The following is an 18,556-nucleotide window of genomic DNA, read 5'->3' on the forward strand; positions in this document are numbered from 1 at the left end:
AACTCATTTAAGCTTCTGTCATTTGTACAAAACAATGAAACGCTGATGTCATGTATAATCAATACATCATTTATTTTGTTCTTGTTGTCGTCATCTATAATTACTGCCATGGGGATTTTCATAAAAAACAAAACAAAAAAAAACTAACCCTTAAGAAAATATCACAAAATATAGTTTGAACTTATCTGACAGTCTTGGAGAATCCTTGAGGAAAGTCTTTTTTTTTTTTTTTTTTTTTTTTTTTTAAATGAAACATGTCTTCAGCACATGTTTAAAAACAAAAAAAACAAAACAGGAATCTCGCAGGCCTCAGGAGCTACACACCGATTTGTCATTGAAGATGCATTTTATATTGTACAGTCACTGTCACGCTTAACTTGGATGTATATTAGTCTTTTATATGTGTAGGTGTTCATATGCAAGTTTGTGTGAATACCTGAGATAACATCATGGCTCAAAATGAATAATGCACCACACATCTAAGCTCTATATTTAAAAAGAAAAAGAAAAAGAAATAAAATTCTGCATTCAGGTAGGTTTTGCCCAGCGGTACACTGCCATGGATCACAGACCCCAAGATTTATATGGTGTCCTCATAACAAATTGGATTTTCTTGGCTTAGTTTGTATGCATATTGCTTTAGAGCAGCTTCAAATAATAGAGGCCACCATGCGTGCAAGGCCGAGACGTCCACCTCAGCAGAAGCGCTGAAAAATCGCGCGCGGGGGGGGGGGGGGCTTGAGATGGAACTGGGGAGTCTCTCGGTCTATCATCCTGTCTGATGAGATAGAGTGGACACAGGCAAAGTGTAGTGGGTTGTGAGAAGATTGTGTATGTGTGTGATCGTGAACTGAGAACCAGACAGGAAGAGAATTGCAGATATCAGGTAAAGAGAAGACTTTCACCTGAGACTGACTTCAGCCTTCTTTTATCCCTCTAAGCACTCAGCTCCTAGCCTATAGCATCAGGTGTATTAGTCCACATGCTGTCAGCGCTGAGTGTGTCAAATTTGATGCAAATTTTAGCTCTGATGCTACTGTAGCCTCACACATGTTAGGGCAAATACAGCTTCTTCAGAACACATTTCACAAAGGTCAAATTTTAATTCCTCTGACAGACTGGACAGCTGTGGCTCAATAGAAGACGTGACAGGATAAAATCATTGAGCATTTAAGCGTTTTGCCATAGATCAGTAGCAGTCTGAGACAAGGTAAACCTCCCTCCGCACAAAGGCTAGACATGAATTCCAAATCCATCCTGCTGCAAGATGTCATTTCTACACTGCACCCGCCATGGCTGGATGCACACAACAAATAGAAGTTCACTGAAAAACCGATGACGAGAGAATTACTAGCGACATGACAAACATAATAATTATTTCTAAAACAGTGGAACATCTAAAAATGCTATTAAATGGTGGGATCAGTAATGTAAACAATACTTCTATTTCTGTTTATTTAAAATGACGTGGAAATGAGTCCTTGAACTTTATTATTACTGTAAAATGCACTTGGCACCCAACTGACTGTATGCCAAGGTGTCCCTGTAAAAATGCTTATATGCTCAGCACACTTAAAGCTCCTATAAAAAGAACTTGCGTCAAATGGCAAAGAGAAAATAACTAACTGCCATCTGAATCTGCAGCTCTGCTCATCTCAAAGGAGTTTTATCGTAAAGTACAGTTTATTGTTTGGTAGATTGGCTTGTTTTAGTTCACTCTTACTACCTTGAGTGCTGCTTCCACTCCAGGCCGAGGGGGGGGGGGGGGGGGGGGGGCATATAAATCTCTCATGCAAAACAACTAAAACAGTCACTGTATGAAGTGTTCTTGTAGGTTCTTGTAGTTTGGAGAAAAAAGAAAAGGAAAAAAAAAATAGAGAAAATACCCTCCTGAAGCCTCCTTGGCTCCTGTAGGAAACACCATTGTGGCCAAAGATGTAACAAAAAGCTAAACTGTGCTGCGCTTAACTGAAAATGAACTACATGACCTAAGAGACACTTAAACTTTAAGAGGCTCGGTGCCTGCACCTTTTGCTGTCCTCTGTTGATTAATGAAGGCAATTATTTAGGTTGAGAGTCCGCTCACGCTGCTGCTGCGCCTACTGGGATTCGCATGCTGACTCTACCTGGACCCCCACAGCAACTTGCTGCACAACGTCTGAAGCTGAAACTGAACAGTCTATCCAAGACACAGACTACATTTGCTTGGATTCCTGGTTGGGATATGAAACTCAAGGCATGTAGGTTGAAATTATGTTGCTCTATAAAGTGACTTTAGAGATAATTATTGATTATGACTGCATAATGTTTGCTCATTTAACTGGTTACATCTTATGGGGACAGCATTTTTGTGGGATAGCAAAACAAGGCATAGCTGTTTTAAAAGCAAAAACAAAATATGAAACTTTTACATGCAGCTTTTTGGGAATGAACACTTACATAAGGTCTCCAGGTGAAGGCATACCCAAAAGCCTCACACTGGGTTAAGAGACAAGAGCCTTTCCCTCCCTCCTTCATGTTTTATGGGCATTACATAAGCTGTTCAACACTAGTTAAAATGGCTGGAAACTGAATAATGAGAAGATTAGGTATCACTAGCTTTAGCAAACAGAAGAACAATGAAAGACAGACATTTTCCTGCTAATGCAACTCCACGTAAGCTTATATCTATATCATCTTGTGTGACCAATTCATTTATTGTTCAGTTAAACAGCCCTAGTTTTGCATGTAGAAATCTAAAGCATGGAGAAGAGTTAGTGCACGACCATTACATCAAGGTTGTGTAAATGGCGAGGATGGCAGCAGCCTCGCTGTCCTTCAGTTCTGATGACTGTAAAGAACTGGACCTGCCAGAGAACACGCAGTTGCTTTGCCATCACAGCGTGTTCAATCAATACAGAGGAAATCCTTCTTATTCAATTTAGATCAAGCTCAGGGAGGTTCACCTGAGGCTACAGGACAACACTCCATATCTTATTAGAGAGACAAACTTTGCAAGGGCGCCAACTAGTGCAACATGGAACATGCTCCATCCTTCAATCAGGCTGCAGTGCCACTTATTCTGTTGTGTATGAGTAGACAGACCTGTTATATTTCTTTGAAGCGGCTTGAAGTGGATAGTTCATGCATTGTAGTGCTTTGTCTCTATGGACACATCCCGAGCGGTCACAAAAAATTGGCAGGCGCACAGATGTCTGCATGAAGTCTTGCTCTCACACGCTCAGTGGATCCTTGCAGAATCATGATATGGAAATTTTAACATGCCCATTACTTTTCAGTATTGCTGGCTATGCTAGATTTAGTCGTCTGCTATAAATGCAAAGCTGCCTCTGTGAAATTATTCATTATTAGTTATGGGGACAAGCAAGACAGAATATGTGGTCTCATTTTTCTCCAGTTTAGTTTGTGAGTAGCTCGAAATCAGCGTTGAACGGCATTACACTTCATTTACTGTCAGATATGGAAGCCATGCAGGACCATAATAAACAAAAAAAGAAAATGAAATGCCACACCTGTATTTCCACATTAACGTGTGTTATTTAAAAAAAAGAAAATGCAATAATCGCCATTATTCTGTATCCATATTACATGAAACAGGAGAAGCTGTTTACACTTTATTTTCAAATAGTTTTAGAAACGATATTCAAATATTAAAATGGAAAGTTAAATGGTATACATACACACAATGCAATTTATTAAACATTCAGCAAGCATTTCCATAGTGAAACAGTTAGAAACTGCATCTGCTTGCAAAAAAGGTGAATGAAATTGCACCATTGTATTTTAATTTCTTTTTAAATTGACAAAACATCTGAATATTTCCCAAAGTATGGCAGCTTATAACTTCAAAGATTATACCTTTTTAACTTTAAGATACATAAAATATTCATAAAGAGGTGTGAAAATTAAACACGCAAATTATATTGTTGCATTTTCATCTTTGCTGAGCACTAAAATGACATTTTCAAGAATACAGGATTTAATTTTAACGTTGCCTGAAACAGATTTTCATATTCAAATACCTAACCTTAAAGAGTCGATCCAAAACCACTCTAGAAAAAAAAGAAAAAGAATAAATGTTATGTGCACTCTACCCCACTCATTAAGCACCACAAACAGTTACCCCTACTCTACATGAAGAGATCCTCCAAGATGTAATCTGGTAATTATTTACTCACTTTAAGTTGGATTAAACCTAGTTTTAGACTATTTTTCCCCTTTGAGGAATTTAGCTTTAAGTCTTGGACTAAGATCAGTGCATATTTTCTGCAAACCTACTCAAAATGTTTCAACCAGCACCTACCAACACGTTTGATTTGAAACCTGAAGGAACAGTGACACTGTCCATTACTTTGACACACTAAGCTTCAGAAATAGCTGTATATTACTATGTGGTTTAAGCATTTGATTTCTAAATGCTACTTTATCCCCATAAAAATGGTGTTAAAGTGCCATTGGTGTTGTGCGTCCCCGGCTGAAGCACTGCCCCTGGTGTGGTTTAGTTTAGTGCCAGGCGAGCAAAGCTATATGTGCTGTGGAAGCATCATCTTTAAAAAGGCTAAATTTAAGCCCCTCAAGTCCTCGCCTTGGTATGCAGAAGGCTGCCAGAACAACATAAACTCCAAATAAGCCCAGAGGAGCTACTGGTGGACTGCAAGCCTTGAACACCTGGCTTAAAAAGTGCAACAGCAGCTCACCTGGACAACACAGGTTTTATTATTTATTTATTTTTAAAGTGTGTATAGTGCAAACATACCAATAATACTTCTACAAAGAAAGCCGCAGCTGAACAGGTTAAACCCAACCCAACTGATACTGTAGCTATTCCTGTCAAGCTTTCTCATGTGACACTGCTGCATTTTACAGAGATAATGTTGGAAATTTTAATCAGATTGGAAGCAAAACAAACCAGGCTTCTTGTTTTCAGCCACTGGCTGAACAAATAATGTTCTCTGGCAGATTTTGTTGTTTAATTATTCCAACTTATTTATTTTTCAGGCAAAAACTCCACTAAATGTTCTTACGGTAGTATGAATTTGAAGACTATAAACATGATTGTGGTAAAAGACCCAGGAAAAAAAGGAACCTACTTTTATTAGACCTGGGTCATTATTCTTTCATCCTAAAATACATCCTTAATTTATCAAGCTTGCATACTTACTATGTTTTTAAAACTATGGCTTTTAGGAGAATGATTAGCTTATAATGTGTCTGGTCATTTACTACAAACACTGCTTGTAACTCTCTCTGCTCTCAGGAGAAACGAAATGCATAAATCAGTGCCTAAATACTCCTTTTTTGTATTTCCAGTGGCCAGAGTTTAATAATGATTAACTGACATATGTTAACAGAGGAGTGTCAATGAATAAACCTTAATCCGATCCAAGTCATGAACTCAATGACTTTTATTCTAAATGAAACGCTCAAAGAAAGCCTGGTCTCAATCAATGAATGCATCATTTCATTGTATCATAAGGTGGAGTATTAATCATCTCCCTGAATCAAAGCAGAGAGTAAGCTTTGGTGGTACAATATTAAGTTTCAGAAGCAACTGCTGTCTTCACCTTTGACAGAGAAACTCTCATGACTGCCAGCTTTCTCAAAGTTACACATCAGCAGCGTTGATGCTTAAAGCAAATCACAATGTCTGGGCCTCTGTTACCATCTGACAAGATGAATCCAAAGCTGGACACTTTGCACATTTGGCCATTTAATTACATTGTTTCTTATGTTTTGTTTTTCCTTAAAATAGCAGCTGCAATTACCAAATATTTGGTCGGGTAATTATTTTCCTTCCATATCCATAACAAAAGCCATACTACAATGTCACTTGTTGGCAACAATCATTTAAAAACTTTTGACCGCTACCTTCACAAAAGACACACCACTCGTGCAAAGGCTTATCCCTAAATGTTCAACAGTTTGTAATGGGGTGTATTTCAATTAGCGCTCTTATTTTAAGGCTTCCTGTGGGGGCACGTTTCTCTCACCACAGAGGTTTGATAACAAGCCCCCCCCCCTCACAAATCGCTGTTGTCATCAAATAACTGGGATGCCATTGTGACAGTAGAATCTGAGAGGCATGTGTCAGCATATCACAGGCTTCACAAATAGTGGGAGCTGTTAAGAACAAGGTCCCGCCTACTGCTCACAATCAGACAGACCTCTGACATATAGATCAGAGGTCATTTATATATCACCATCTCTGGGGCATCGAACTTAAACACTTAAACTCAATGCGACTTAAAAGATCTTACTAGCTATGAAAGCTGCATAATCCAAATATTTGTGGCTCTGGATGAAGTCTCAAAACAAGCCCTCAGTTTCAGCACAATCCTTGACTGTCTAGATTCTAAAAGATCCAAAGAGGGTCTAATGAAAATGACTACAAGTTCCTTCTTTGAAAATAAGAGTCTAGAGGTGTGAGTGATTATTATAGCGGCTAAACTTCCTGGATAGATGCAGTTATAACCAATTTGTCTCCAACAACACATCTAACATTATGGAAGAATTACATTACAATGGCTGGAGGGGTATTTCTACAGAGGCTTCACTTTCTCTGACATCCTGTTGCTTTCCTTTAATTTGTGTATAAAATTAAAATCTATCAGCAGACGTCTGAAACTTGCCTGACTTATGAAATACGTCACAGCTAACAAGCATTAACTTGCTAAATATAGCAGCTCATTCTGCAATTCACTGCAACTTTGATGTCAATCTACGAATTATTAACAGTGACGAATTACAGAAGAATGGAAATCAGTGGCTGCTTGAGCAAAAACATGTACTGTAAATCATTTTGGTACCACTTCAAAAACAGTTAATTTTTATGTCAAGTAAGAGTATTTCTGATCTTTATAATCTCATTAAATTTCTCATTTAGACAACAGATTAACAATAACTAGAAAATTGGCCAATTACAATATATCCAACAACTGAAAAACTCTTTCCAATGTGCAAATCAGCAAAAAGTCATCTAAATGCCTCCTGAGATTCAAACATAAATAAAAAAATAAAGCTTCATAAAGAAGTATAAAAAAAAATTGTAGCCATCGCTTCTGTCCATGTTGTGGGAGTCATATTATTGCTCACGCAACACCAGGGTCACAAAGCTTCAACAGATAATAAGAATACGAGCGCGGTCAAACCGCTACGATAGCTTTTCCCACCACACCAACATACAAGCTGTCATATCATTTACAAGGATATCTGCTGTGCATAACCACGCAGAGCAGCTACACCGTAAGCAATCTGCGTCAAACAACTAAAATAGTAATCGCAGAGGGTGGATTGCGTGTGAGCACAACTTATTGAAACTCTTCTCCCCCAGGCAAAAGAATATAACCATACAAAGTCAAAACAGCAGCGACTGATTGTGTGCGTTGGGCGAGGGGGGGTGGGCAATGTTTCTCGAGAAATCCAAAAAGGGATGATGGGTGGATGAAAATGAGCAGGGAATGCGTTATTAAACGACATGATGGTGTTCACCTTTTTTTTTTTTTGCCCTTGCACCTGCAGACGGGTCTCATTGAGATTCGCCTCATAAAGAGTCACGTCGACAGGTGCGCCGTGGCCGCGGGGTGCAGCGTGCAACCTGCGGCAACTTCCACAATCATTAATCATGCATATGCGAAAGCAAAGTTAACCACCGGCAATGCGTTAACAAAAACTTCCCTGATAATTCCCCTCGGATAAGAGATTTCTTTAATTCACGAGCCGTCTGCTGCCTCTGAATGCGTTAATTGGCGACAGGAGACTGTGAAGTGTATGATGTGAATTGGTTCTATCTGTCCGCACCGAGGAAATTTTCTTTACTTACAGTTCTCAAGAACTGGATCTCATCTTCCCCTTCTCCGCCCTCAGCCATGGCTGTGAAGGAGCCTGCTTAGACTCTGGAAGCCACCACTGACTGCTGGCAGAAACGCGATGCTGTGCCTCTCAAGCCGATATTAGCAGAGAGCACATCCACAGCCATATAGGGCAGCCCGGCCGAGCCCCCCTCCACTCCTCTCCTTCCTACTCCTCATCCACTCTTCCTCCTCCTTTCCCTCCCCTCTCCGCGCCCCGACGCCTAGCAGCAGCAGTGCGGATCAGCGGACGGACGGGGCATCAGGGGACGAGCTCCCGGTGGTGCTAGTGGTGATGATGATGATGGCAGCTGATGCTCTGGTGCGTACGAGGATGGGTCCTTGTGCTAAAATAGTATTACTTTTAAAATGTTTGCGGTTTGGTCTCACTCCCTGTCTGATAATGACGCATGCTGGTCTTGACTGGCAGCAGTGGAGCTGAATGCAAAGTTCTGAACGTCCCCGTCTCTCTGTCTGCACCACCATCCTCCCCCCGTCTCCGACACTTAGCAGTTTTTTCAAAAATCTGGAGACTGGTGTAAATTTAGTTTCGAGAAATGCTCTGCAATGTATAACTTAAAAGTGTAAAAAAGTATAAAGAAAATATAAAGTTATGTTTTCACAACGTGGAATCAGTGTAGAGACTTTTAAAAAAAACTTTTTTTACTTGTTTCATGTTGAACATACCTAAAGTGTTGCTTCATTACGTGCTTAAATGCCTGATTTTATGTGAGGAATATATATATATATATATATATATATATATATATATATATATTGTGCTTAAATGTAGTCAGGTTTTCAGAAAGAAATATCAAATTCGATTATAACATATTTATTGCATAAAAGTTGTCTGGGTGTGAAATATTTCACTCACAGTATAACTTGATGCAGTGCAGATTAAATGCAAAAAAAAAAATAAAATCAAATAACTTGATATAAAAATTAAGGATTACTGCTCGTGATTCAAAATATTGTGCATGACCAAACTGGTATCTAACTGGGATTTGACTTCGAAGCATTTAACATCCGTCTCTATGCTAAGTAAAGCATTTACAGCATTAGTCAGGTGTCAGTCATGTGGGTTTGAAAAAAAAAAAAAACTGATCATGAGAAAACGCACTCCACATCATGTCAAGACATGACTGACATCTAGTGGTCATCTTGTGAGGTCCCGGTACATTTTATCACGCATGATCTGTTTAGTTGTTTTCACATTATGGCCACAACAAAAGAATAAATGTCAGTATCATCCAGGAAATTCTGCTCTTTCTTCATACAGTTTAACTAAACTCTCAGTCACTTTTACTGACTCTTTGTACAAGTTGCAACACTATTTACACATTTTCCCATTTTTTCCAATTATGCAATCCTTCTAACGTCTGGTAATTTCGTGGCCTGTTTGACTGTCTTTGACTTGCTTATCTGCTCCAGTGTCTTTATAAAAGGGATATGGTACTCTAATGGTAAAGAATACTCTTTACCATTAGAGTATTCTTTTTTTTTTTCCCTGTTTTGGGAAGTGTACAGTGGCCAGGTCTGAAGAGATAGCAGCACTGGCTTGCATGTGCATACATTAATATCACATAATAGGAGATTAAAATCACTTCACAACAACTGTTGTTCCGCATTAAATTTGACACCCTGTTATGCCATTTTTGCATAATCAGATTCATAAGCATCCATCTTCTTTGTCACAGGTATTATTTTTTGTAAAGTTAGTAGCAGTATGAATAGCAGTTTGCTTTCTGTAAATGTTTCTGTGATCCATCAAAGACAGCTGGCCAGTAGTCAGATTAGCCTGACCAGTGTCCAGCTTGGCATGGAAAACAGTTGGCCTAAATACAGTCTCTGATCACTGGACTTCTGCAAGGGCAGATGTGAGTTAAATAATGCAAGTTAAAACTGAGATAAATCAGAACATTTGACAGCAGAATTTCTCTGAGTTTATTCTGAGGTGATGAAACGTAAATAAATACTGAACAATGGGATGTTAGGACTGGAGTGAAAATGGTGTAAAACAGCATGAACCAATATTGAACAACTATGCAATTCATGGTTTGTTTGTTTAATTTATAATATCAAACACCTTTTTGTTTTTATACAACATTATTATTAATTTTACTTCAATTTAAATCATATCATATATTGTCCTGTGGAGCATAGCTGTCTGTTTCACAAGGTTTAGTCAATACACCAATTTTTAACCCTAAAGTGATAGCCTAGTACAGAGATAAAGCATAAATATACTCCTGCAAAACTCTGTGATAACTATTTTGTCTTTCTTTCAGTATAGTTTGAATTCAAGAAGATTACAATAAGTCTAAATCCCCACCGGGCCTGCCGTCTGTTAGTTTTTCTGCTTCTGTCAGTACCTGTCAGGCATCAGGGAATTAGTGGTAGTGATCTTTAGGTGATCAGCCAATAGAATTTGTCAGAATTTTCAGCTTGCACCAGTGATTGGCTGATCCTGTTGTATCAGTGGGCGTGGAGTTGTCAGTTACCTCAATGTCACAGTAAGTGCAGCTGAGTGCAACAGAGGGGTGACCTGGTGCTTCAAGGAGAGACACTACTGTTCGCTACGAGTAAGTGGACATTTATCCATTTATTTTCATCCTTTTATCCTTTTTTTTTTAGGTTTGCAATCATTAATTAGTCATTTAAAAAATATATTTAAAAAATGAGCAAAACATAATTAACTTATTGTTAGAGTGTGTAACTGTAAGTCTACACAAGTTCAAGTACTTTTTTAAATGGTCTGAAATAAATGTTTCTCTGTTTCTTTTTGTAGCAGGCCCAGTGGTTGGTCACTGATCGTCTGTGATAATTAAATAAAACCATGCAGAGGACTTATAGCAACTTACACCTCTATAGACCCATCAAAGAGAGGAGCTGCGTGAGTCCATCCCTCTCCCCTTGCAGGAGTCTATCGTCCCCCTCCAAAACCCCCGCCAGCTTCCAACAAAAACTGTTTTCTAAGCGCTGGGAGGAGGGTCCAGCTGAAACAGCAATGCTTGGCCACGCAGACAAATCTGGCCTCACAGACTTTAAAGAAACCCTCAGAGCATTGGATGACTCATCTGAGAGCTGCTGGCTTACAGAATTGTTACCGTTGTGTTCAGATTGCCAGGCTTTCATGAGCATGGGCAACCAACTGGGAACCAAACCTAAGCCAAATTGTCACAGTTACACAGAAACTTGGGATGCTTTATCAAACTCCCCCAGAGTCCAGATATCTTGGAAGAGAAGAAGAAGAGCTGAAGGGCATGTTTACACCAGTGACCTTCAGGATAACCTCAAGATGGTGTCCGGGACTCCACGGGCACCTCTGAAGGCAAGGAGACTGAGGAAGCTCCAGAGGTTGAGGTCTTCTTCCTTTGAGGAGTGGGATTTTGAAGAAGAGAGACCTATCATTTGCACTCCCACAGTAAGAAGGAAGAAAATTATTAGGAGAGAAAGAGATGATATAAATACTTTAACGCACGAGTTAAAGCCACTCTGGAGAGTAAAGTTGCCTAATACTTCTTCTGCAAGCTTATCTAGATCAAAGAGCGAAACAGTCCATCTCTCTCCCAGACAGAATATGTCTGAAGAGGAAAAATATACTCCTACTGACTCGGACACTGACCTTTCTGAATATGACAATGAGATGTACTCAATGTTTTTCTCCAACACTAGTATGGAGGCAAAGAGTAACAAGACTGCAAGCCAAAAACAAGATGAAGAGAAGGCAGACATAAAGTCCTCTCAGCAGAGGCTTGAGGTGATGGGGCAGAGAGCTGCAGCTCGGCGAGTAATGGGCAAGATTGAGGAGGTGGAAGGAATAATACGCCGGGTGAGTCTCACCAGTTTGGACTGGATCAAGGAATGTCATAAAGGAGAAGAAGAACCTTACTTTCTCTCAGATGGATGGAAGACACAGGTGTCACTGCAGAAAAGTCGCAGAGCTGAAATCAGTACTCAGTCCCCACTGGAGGACCAGAACAGGGAGTCCAGTGGGGACAAGCCTCTGTTTGTTGAGGAGCTTTGTGCTCTGGGTGACGCTCTGAGACGGAGTCTGCAGCAGGCCCTGAGGATGGAGGGATCAAAAGCAGAGAGTGAAGGCTTTAAAGAGCCCGAGGAGACTTTTTGTGAGCAGAGCCACACAACAGAAGGGTCTCTGAATCCACAATCACCTCCTTACCTCATCAACTCTGTTGTGCCAAACAATGCCTCATCACATCCTCTTTTAGCAGGTGGAAAAATCTCTCCTACGCCCTCTCTGTCTGAAAACCTGGAGGTTTCTCCAATTAAATCAAGCAGCTTAGAAAGACTGTCCCCCATGCTGCCGCCTATGCTCATATCCAGACTGAGCACAGATGATCAGCAAGCAGAAACATCACACAGAGTTTGGACTGAACCACTTGAAGACACCGCAATTATTTGTGGGGCTCGAGACGGTGAACGTGCCAGAGAAAGTGATCACAGGGACACTCAGGAGCAGTTTACAGAGAAGGATTATCTGCTCTCTTCAGGTAAAAATGTTAACAAAAAACAACAATTTAGATGGATGGAGGCTGTCAAGTGGTAGGTCATTGTAGTGATATGATAGTCTTACCCAAAACTCTAATTTCCAGAATAACTGGTGGAAGCACATTAGAATTAAAACAATGGTAGACGGTGGAATTATGACTATTTCGTGGTATTTATATCTTGACTCTGATAAAAAAAACAAAAAAAACATAAACTCTGTGCCATAGAATACACTGTTTTATTGGTAGTACAACATATTTTATGTGGCATAAAAACTCCTTAAAAACAACTGAAATGTATTGAAAGAGCTATATGAAGCTATGCTGTTGGATGCCAACTTGCTGTGCACAAATCAGACTTTCATTTCTCATGTTACCCATTCCTTTGGAAGTGTTGTTATGAATTGAATGAGTAATGGGAACAGTTGTTATATGTAGCTGAGTGCTGGCTGGAGCTGATAGGTAAACAGGACCATAGCTGGGCTTTATCCAGGAAAATTAAATGGTGGAAAGCTGGGTGAGGAAACTGTTACGCTGACAAAGATGTTATGGAGATATTCGTGAGACATAAAAATAAAGAATTACTTAGATATCAAAAGATAAAGCAAGCAGCGTAGTCTATAACTTGAGGCTGTTAATAGATATTATCCATAGTGTTATTGCAGTGTATAATATGAAGAGACGAGCCAGGTTTTTAATACTTTGGCACAGTAATATTCAATCACAGTCCCAACTATTTTACTGCTAACTGCAGAGGTGGGTGTGGGGCAGAGGAGTTAAAGCTTTGATGTATCGCAGTTTATCCTCAAAAGCATATTTTCTGTAGTTTCCATGAATCCTGTCAAGTAGAAAGTGAAAGGTGTAATGAACTATTTTAAAAAGGTCATACCATAGTGTGTGTGTGTGTGTGTGTGTGTGTGTGTAAGAGCTCAGTTTAACTATTAGTAGTTGATTAGTGAAGTGAACATTAGAGGAAGAGCAGATGGTGTTAGAAGTGGTACATGGTGAGGCCTGACTGTCAGATTTAAACATTGATTAAAACACTGATACAAATGCTCTAAACGAAGTCTTTGTGCAATCTCATCCACTGCTGTAGTCTTCTCTGGGTTGTTAAACACACACGCACATCAGATCTAACGGATGTGTGGCAGTCCGTGAATAATGACCCCTTGCTGCTCTGACATACCATCATAACTGAGTACGCGTGTGTTCATTCAGGCACAAAGTACCGGAGAGCACCTGATTTGGACACACTTGTAATCACAGATCTGTTCTGACTGAAATGTGCCATAAAACAGCTCGTGAACACCAGTTCAGAGTCAGTATCAAACCTTTGCCATCCTTCTAGTCCACCGGGTTTAAAATAAGTATTCAGTGATAAAAAATGTGAATTAAAAAAAATATGTAGCCTCGTTTAAAACAGAAAGAAAACAAGGAGGGGAAATATTAAAATCAAAACACAAGGTAGCCTAGTCAGGAAGGAAATATATAAAGTCAAGTGAAAAAGAACGTGTAGTTTCTTGGAGCATGACTCTAATCTTAGGGTGATTTTGCTGTCCTCTCCTGGGAAGCTTGAAGCGGTCATTAAAATTTTTCAACTGTTAATAATCTTCTTCACCATGGAACGATTGATGTCAAACTGTTTGAAAATGTTCTTATAACTCTTCTGAGTATAGCAGCAATTGCTGGTATGTTTCCTGTGTGGCATTGTGTTAACACACCTAAATGCTCGAGAGGAACCTGCCAAATCTGCTGTGACACAGGTGGACACACTTGCTGATGATTAGTAAACCAAGTGCATGTTAATGCATCAGCAGTACCTGCAAAATAAAACAATTAATAAATAAACATCAGCTAACAATCCATCTATTCATCCATCTGTCCGTCTGTTCATTCATACATTTTTTTTTATCTACTTAAGCAATTTATAAGCTAGAGCAGGGGTGAGGAACTCCAGGCCTCAAGGGCCGGTGTTCTTGTGTCCTTGATCCAGCAAAGCTGATTCAAATGGCCAGATTACCTCCTCAACATGTCTTGAAGTTCTCCAGAGGTCTGGTAATGACCATTCAGGTGTGTTGACTCAGGGTGACATCTAAAACCTGCAGGGCACCGGCTCTTGAGGCCTGAAGTTGGACACCCCTGAGCCAGAGCCTCTCCAAACCGACAATGAGTGAAATGTTGGCTACACACTCAACAGGTCTCTAGTCTCTCACAGATCATAATTCTGTATGACATTTTATAAGCTACAAATTATTTGGCCACAAAATCAAAATTTGAATGTTGTGAAAAAAAAACCCATTTTTAAATACCGAAACATTATCAACAATAGTTTTATAACTTTTAATCCGAGTGTGCACTCAAACCCATCAAACGTCTTTGATGTTTATAGGGAGAGAGATGAAGATGGTATGATGATGGAGTATTTTCAGAATTTGGGATCAGTTCAACTGATTCCAAATTCTTTAATCCTTTTTCAGTAAATGATTAATAGCAGGAAACTGCTGGTCTTTTCACTTTGAAGTCAAACTGTGCAGCCAAATGGGCTTCAAGCCTGTTTTTAAAAACTAACAACTCTTTTACTGTGCGGTGTCCATATACAGACAGTGTAGATTTAAATTATTTTATTTAAATATAAAATAATTTAAATTAACTCTTTAGGGAAATACAAAGGGAACGCTTGAACTCATTTGTACATGGAAATACTTGTTAATAAATGCATGTTTAGCAGAGTCGAGCATTCCCTCAGATCAGCACAGACTCTGTTGTCTCGCTTCATTTTTGTAGCAATAAAACTCTGTTCAGACCAGGCAGCAGGGCTGCTAGCTGAACAAATAGGATTAATTCTCTAAGCTTTGTGAAATACAACCAATGTGTGGAGGACGGCGATTAGTGAGAGGAGAAGAAAGATATTCAGAGCCTTCTGGGGGTTATCTTCATAAATCCAGTTTTCTGTTCAGTGTGGTCAAACTCGGGGCGATAGCACATTTCTATAAGCGGTTTAATGTTCTGGAACGGTTATGTGTCCTCTGAAAGTGACACAAGTGTTTCTGATAGCATTTTATCTGAAAGTATACTCACACATTTACTACAGTCAAGCTATCATTAATGCATTTACTTAGGATCTGTGTTTAAATACACTGTTGAGATATTTGCCCTGTGCATTACTGTTTTGCTTTGTTTTCTACCTAATGTTTTACTTTCATTTCCACTAAATTGTATGTTTTATCACTTTACAGGTTGAGATTTTTGCAAACAGAACATATAAAAAAATATAAAACTATAATAACAGCAATACATTTTATAATAATAATTAGAGTTATATATAATAATTGATATAAAAAATCAGCCCCACCTAAACTAAGTACAAACTGTAAAATTATATTTTCCATTAATACATCAGACAATGTATGTCTGTGTTTTTCGGCACTGAGCACTCCCACATTTTTTAACTTTAGGTACATTTGATTGATTATTTTCTAATAAAATTTTAAATCTTGGTTTTTATTTATAATTTTTCACTGTCATGGCTCAGTATTTGAATACTTCCTTAATCACTGGCTTAATCGTCACCTTTGAGGGAGGAAATTAATGTAAACACACACACAGCTGCCTTTTACTGAATCTGGTATTTTTCCTTTCCTGACCTTTCCTGAAGTCTGTGAGAACCATTATTATATGGACCAATGTGGGATTAAAACAGTTCAGAGTGGCAGTCTTGGCTATATACTGATAAGCATTCATCATGTTGTGGAAACTCTGGAACATCTTTAAATTTAAATTCAAATTATGAAGCTGCATAAAACCTTCTCTTCCTCTCTAGACTACTTTTAATGGTTGTTGAATTTGCTCATTTGCATAAAGAATCAATCAGCGCTTAATTCCTCATAGAGCAGGAGTGAAATTTTGTCTTGTTTATGAAATGCTAAAGGTTAATGTAAGATTTCTTAGCTGAAGTTCTTTGTTACATCCTCATGGTGACACTAAAGCTTAACATGCAGCATTTGCCAGTGGTGTGCAAAATTAGTTGGGCTTCAAAGTTTAAAATCAGCTCTCTACCTGTGATATTAAAAGACCTACAATAAACTAAGACAGCCTAATTTGCTTCCAAAACTAATACAAGGTATCTTTTCTCCAGATGAAGCTCTGCAGAGGCAGGAGGAGATCTGGCAGCAGGAGATCGAGGAGTCTCTCTCTATCTGCAGGTCACTTTCCGATCCATCCAGACCCAAACACATTGATTTCCTGCGCATCACTGCCCCCGATGATGACATCACTGACACACCCACACCTGTGCCCCAGGATTTGAGGGTGAGTAGAATGAAAAGTATGTGCTCTGAGCTCATCTCAACACAGCACAGAGTTTTAGAGTCTAAAGGTGGATGATGATGATGATGATGATGATGACGATGGAGCAGTTGAAAACAGCAGCCACTTTTGCAAAGTATTAATGGCACTGGTATGTCAGTTGTAGGATCAAGAGGCTGTGTTCTGTATATGGCATTAGGAGAGTGAGGCATGTAAGCATGGAGCTCTACTAGCTCAGAATCAGACTCAGAAAACTTTATTACTTGCAGTCTGTGCTCTATATTTAAGAGCAAAAATAAATCAGTGGGAAAATATTTTTAATTCAGTTGCATTGAGAGTGCGGTTAACTGCTGCGATTAACGGCTCACTGTGCAAGAATACGAAAGCTGTTTTTCCCCAGAACGTAATTTGATTTCAACATACTGCACACACTCTTCATTCTGCATGTGTGAAAAGTTACAAAGAGTCTAAGTGCCGTTATTGTGATGCCTTAATCTAATTTCAGTGCCGTTGTTCTCTGTAAACCTTCCTGAAATAAATCCCCGTCTGCATCAGTCAGTGCTGCATCACTATGGCAATGAACTTGTCCTTGCTTTACAACTGTGTAAATCCCAGCCTCATGAGCCAGTCCAGGGCTACAAAGAGCTCTGTGTTCCCTGTAGTTGCATAATAGAAGGGATTTAACGCAACTCTGTAAGTGCATTGTAGGAGAGACGATAAGCACTAATAAATTCAATACTTCCTTCCTTCTGTGTGCGTGCATGACTAACTTTGCTGAAAATATTTGAAGTTTTGTTTAATTGTTTTGGCATTTTGAATCTTTATTTGACAGTATGAAGAGAAAAGAGTAAAGCAGAGAGAAACAGGCAGGAAATCATCTGGGACAGACAGGTGTTCTGTTTAAGATTAAAAGAAAAGATTACCGAACAGAATATGAAGAATTGAAAATATCACTGAAGTTAGCATGTGGTTACTTCTGTAATGGGGTATTGTACATATTACACATGTTGTTCCCACCACATGTGTCACAAAGAACTTTCCATCTATTCCCCCCAATGCCCCCAAACTGTTCACACTGAAGGTGCTATAATACTTTGAAGATGTAATTTACATGGGATGAAAAACAAATGCACATGTTCAGCAACAATATGCAGTAATATATAGCTGTCACTGCCACTTGCAAGCAGGCCAATAGTCTGTTTATTGATGTGCTCTTCTTATACCCTTTATCTGGGACTTATCCAACTGCAGAGTCACTAATGTCACTGTGTGTGTAACCCAAGTGGCTGATTTTAAGTGGCTCACCATTTTCAGTGAGATTTGTGCATCCATTTGAAAGCGGAAACTGATTCTATTTTATACATTTAGAGGACTACAATGCAATCATTTAATTTAAGCTTTAAATATTTTGTTTAGTTGTGTGATTGAAGCTAATTTCCCCTTGTGGGACTAATAAAGGTATCTTATCTTATCTTATCTTATCTATTCCTTCTGTTGTGGACGCAGTGAACTGTAGCAGTCAGTACAGTCCTAATTTATATTACAGCCTGGAGATTTATAATCCAGCACACACTGTAGTTGTTCAGCATGAAGCTAGATGATTTTTAATCTCACAGGATTTTATGGATGCATTCCTGTTTCATAAACATACAAACTCACATAAAGGCCACAGTGTCCCTCACCAAATGAATGCAAAAAACCACCTTATTAGTATTCATGAGCTTTAGTATAGCCCTATTAAGAACTCATTGCAGGGTGTGTAGGCATGCATCAAACATATGGAGTACGATATCTATTAGAGAAATGTACACAGGCTAATTTGATACAGTAAAGATGTTATCACAGATGAGGTTTGTCACTAACCTGTTGCCTCTGATAACATTCAAAGTAAAT

General features: G+C 39.0%; 2 protein-coding genes across 8 annotated transcripts in view; one reads left to right on the top strand and one right to left on the bottom strand.

Annotated features, from left to right (window-relative positions):
* ryr3 (ryanodine receptor 3) overlaps positions 1-7,996 on the bottom strand; it is a 114,271-nt gene extending 106,275 nt beyond the window's left edge. For 4 of the 6 annotated variants that reach the window (XM_086264738.1, XM_086264736.1, XM_086264734.1 and 1 more), the window contains exon 1: positions 7,820-7,996. In XM_086264738.1, the coding sequence (XP_086120864.1) occupies positions 7,820-7,867 (48 nt within the window). In that variant the 5' untranslated portion in view covers positions 7,868-7,996. The remainder of the gene's footprint in view (positions 1-7,819) is intronic. The other 2 variants (XM_086264737.1, XM_086264735.1) reach the window with 1 other exon arrangement.
* Positions 7,997-10,363: 2,367 nt separating this feature from the next.
* fmn1 (formin 1) overlaps positions 10,364-18,556 on the top strand; it is a 29,000-nt gene continuing 20,807 nt past the window's right edge. For both annotated transcript variants that reach the window (XM_086264743.1, XM_086264742.1), the window contains exons 1-3: positions 10,364-10,432; positions 10,639-12,361; positions 16,494-16,666. In XM_086264743.1, the coding sequence (XP_086120869.1) occupies positions 10,687-12,361; positions 16,494-16,666 (1,848 nt within the window). In that variant the 5' untranslated portion in view covers positions 10,364-10,432; positions 10,639-10,686. The remainder of the gene's footprint in view (positions 10,433-10,638; positions 12,362-16,493; positions 16,667-18,556) is intronic.

Source organism: Aulonocara sp. 'chitande type north' Nkhata Bay, linkage group LG15 (assembly GCF_057382095.1).
Source record: "Aulonocara sp. 'chitande type north' Nkhata Bay isolate Kocher_YH1m ecotype deep benthic linkage group LG15, A_spYH_male_GT1.1, whole genome shotgun sequence".
Lineage (NCBI taxonomy): Eukaryota > Metazoa > Chordata > Actinopteri > Cichliformes > Cichlidae > Aulonocara > Aulonocara sp. 'chitande type north' Nkhata Bay.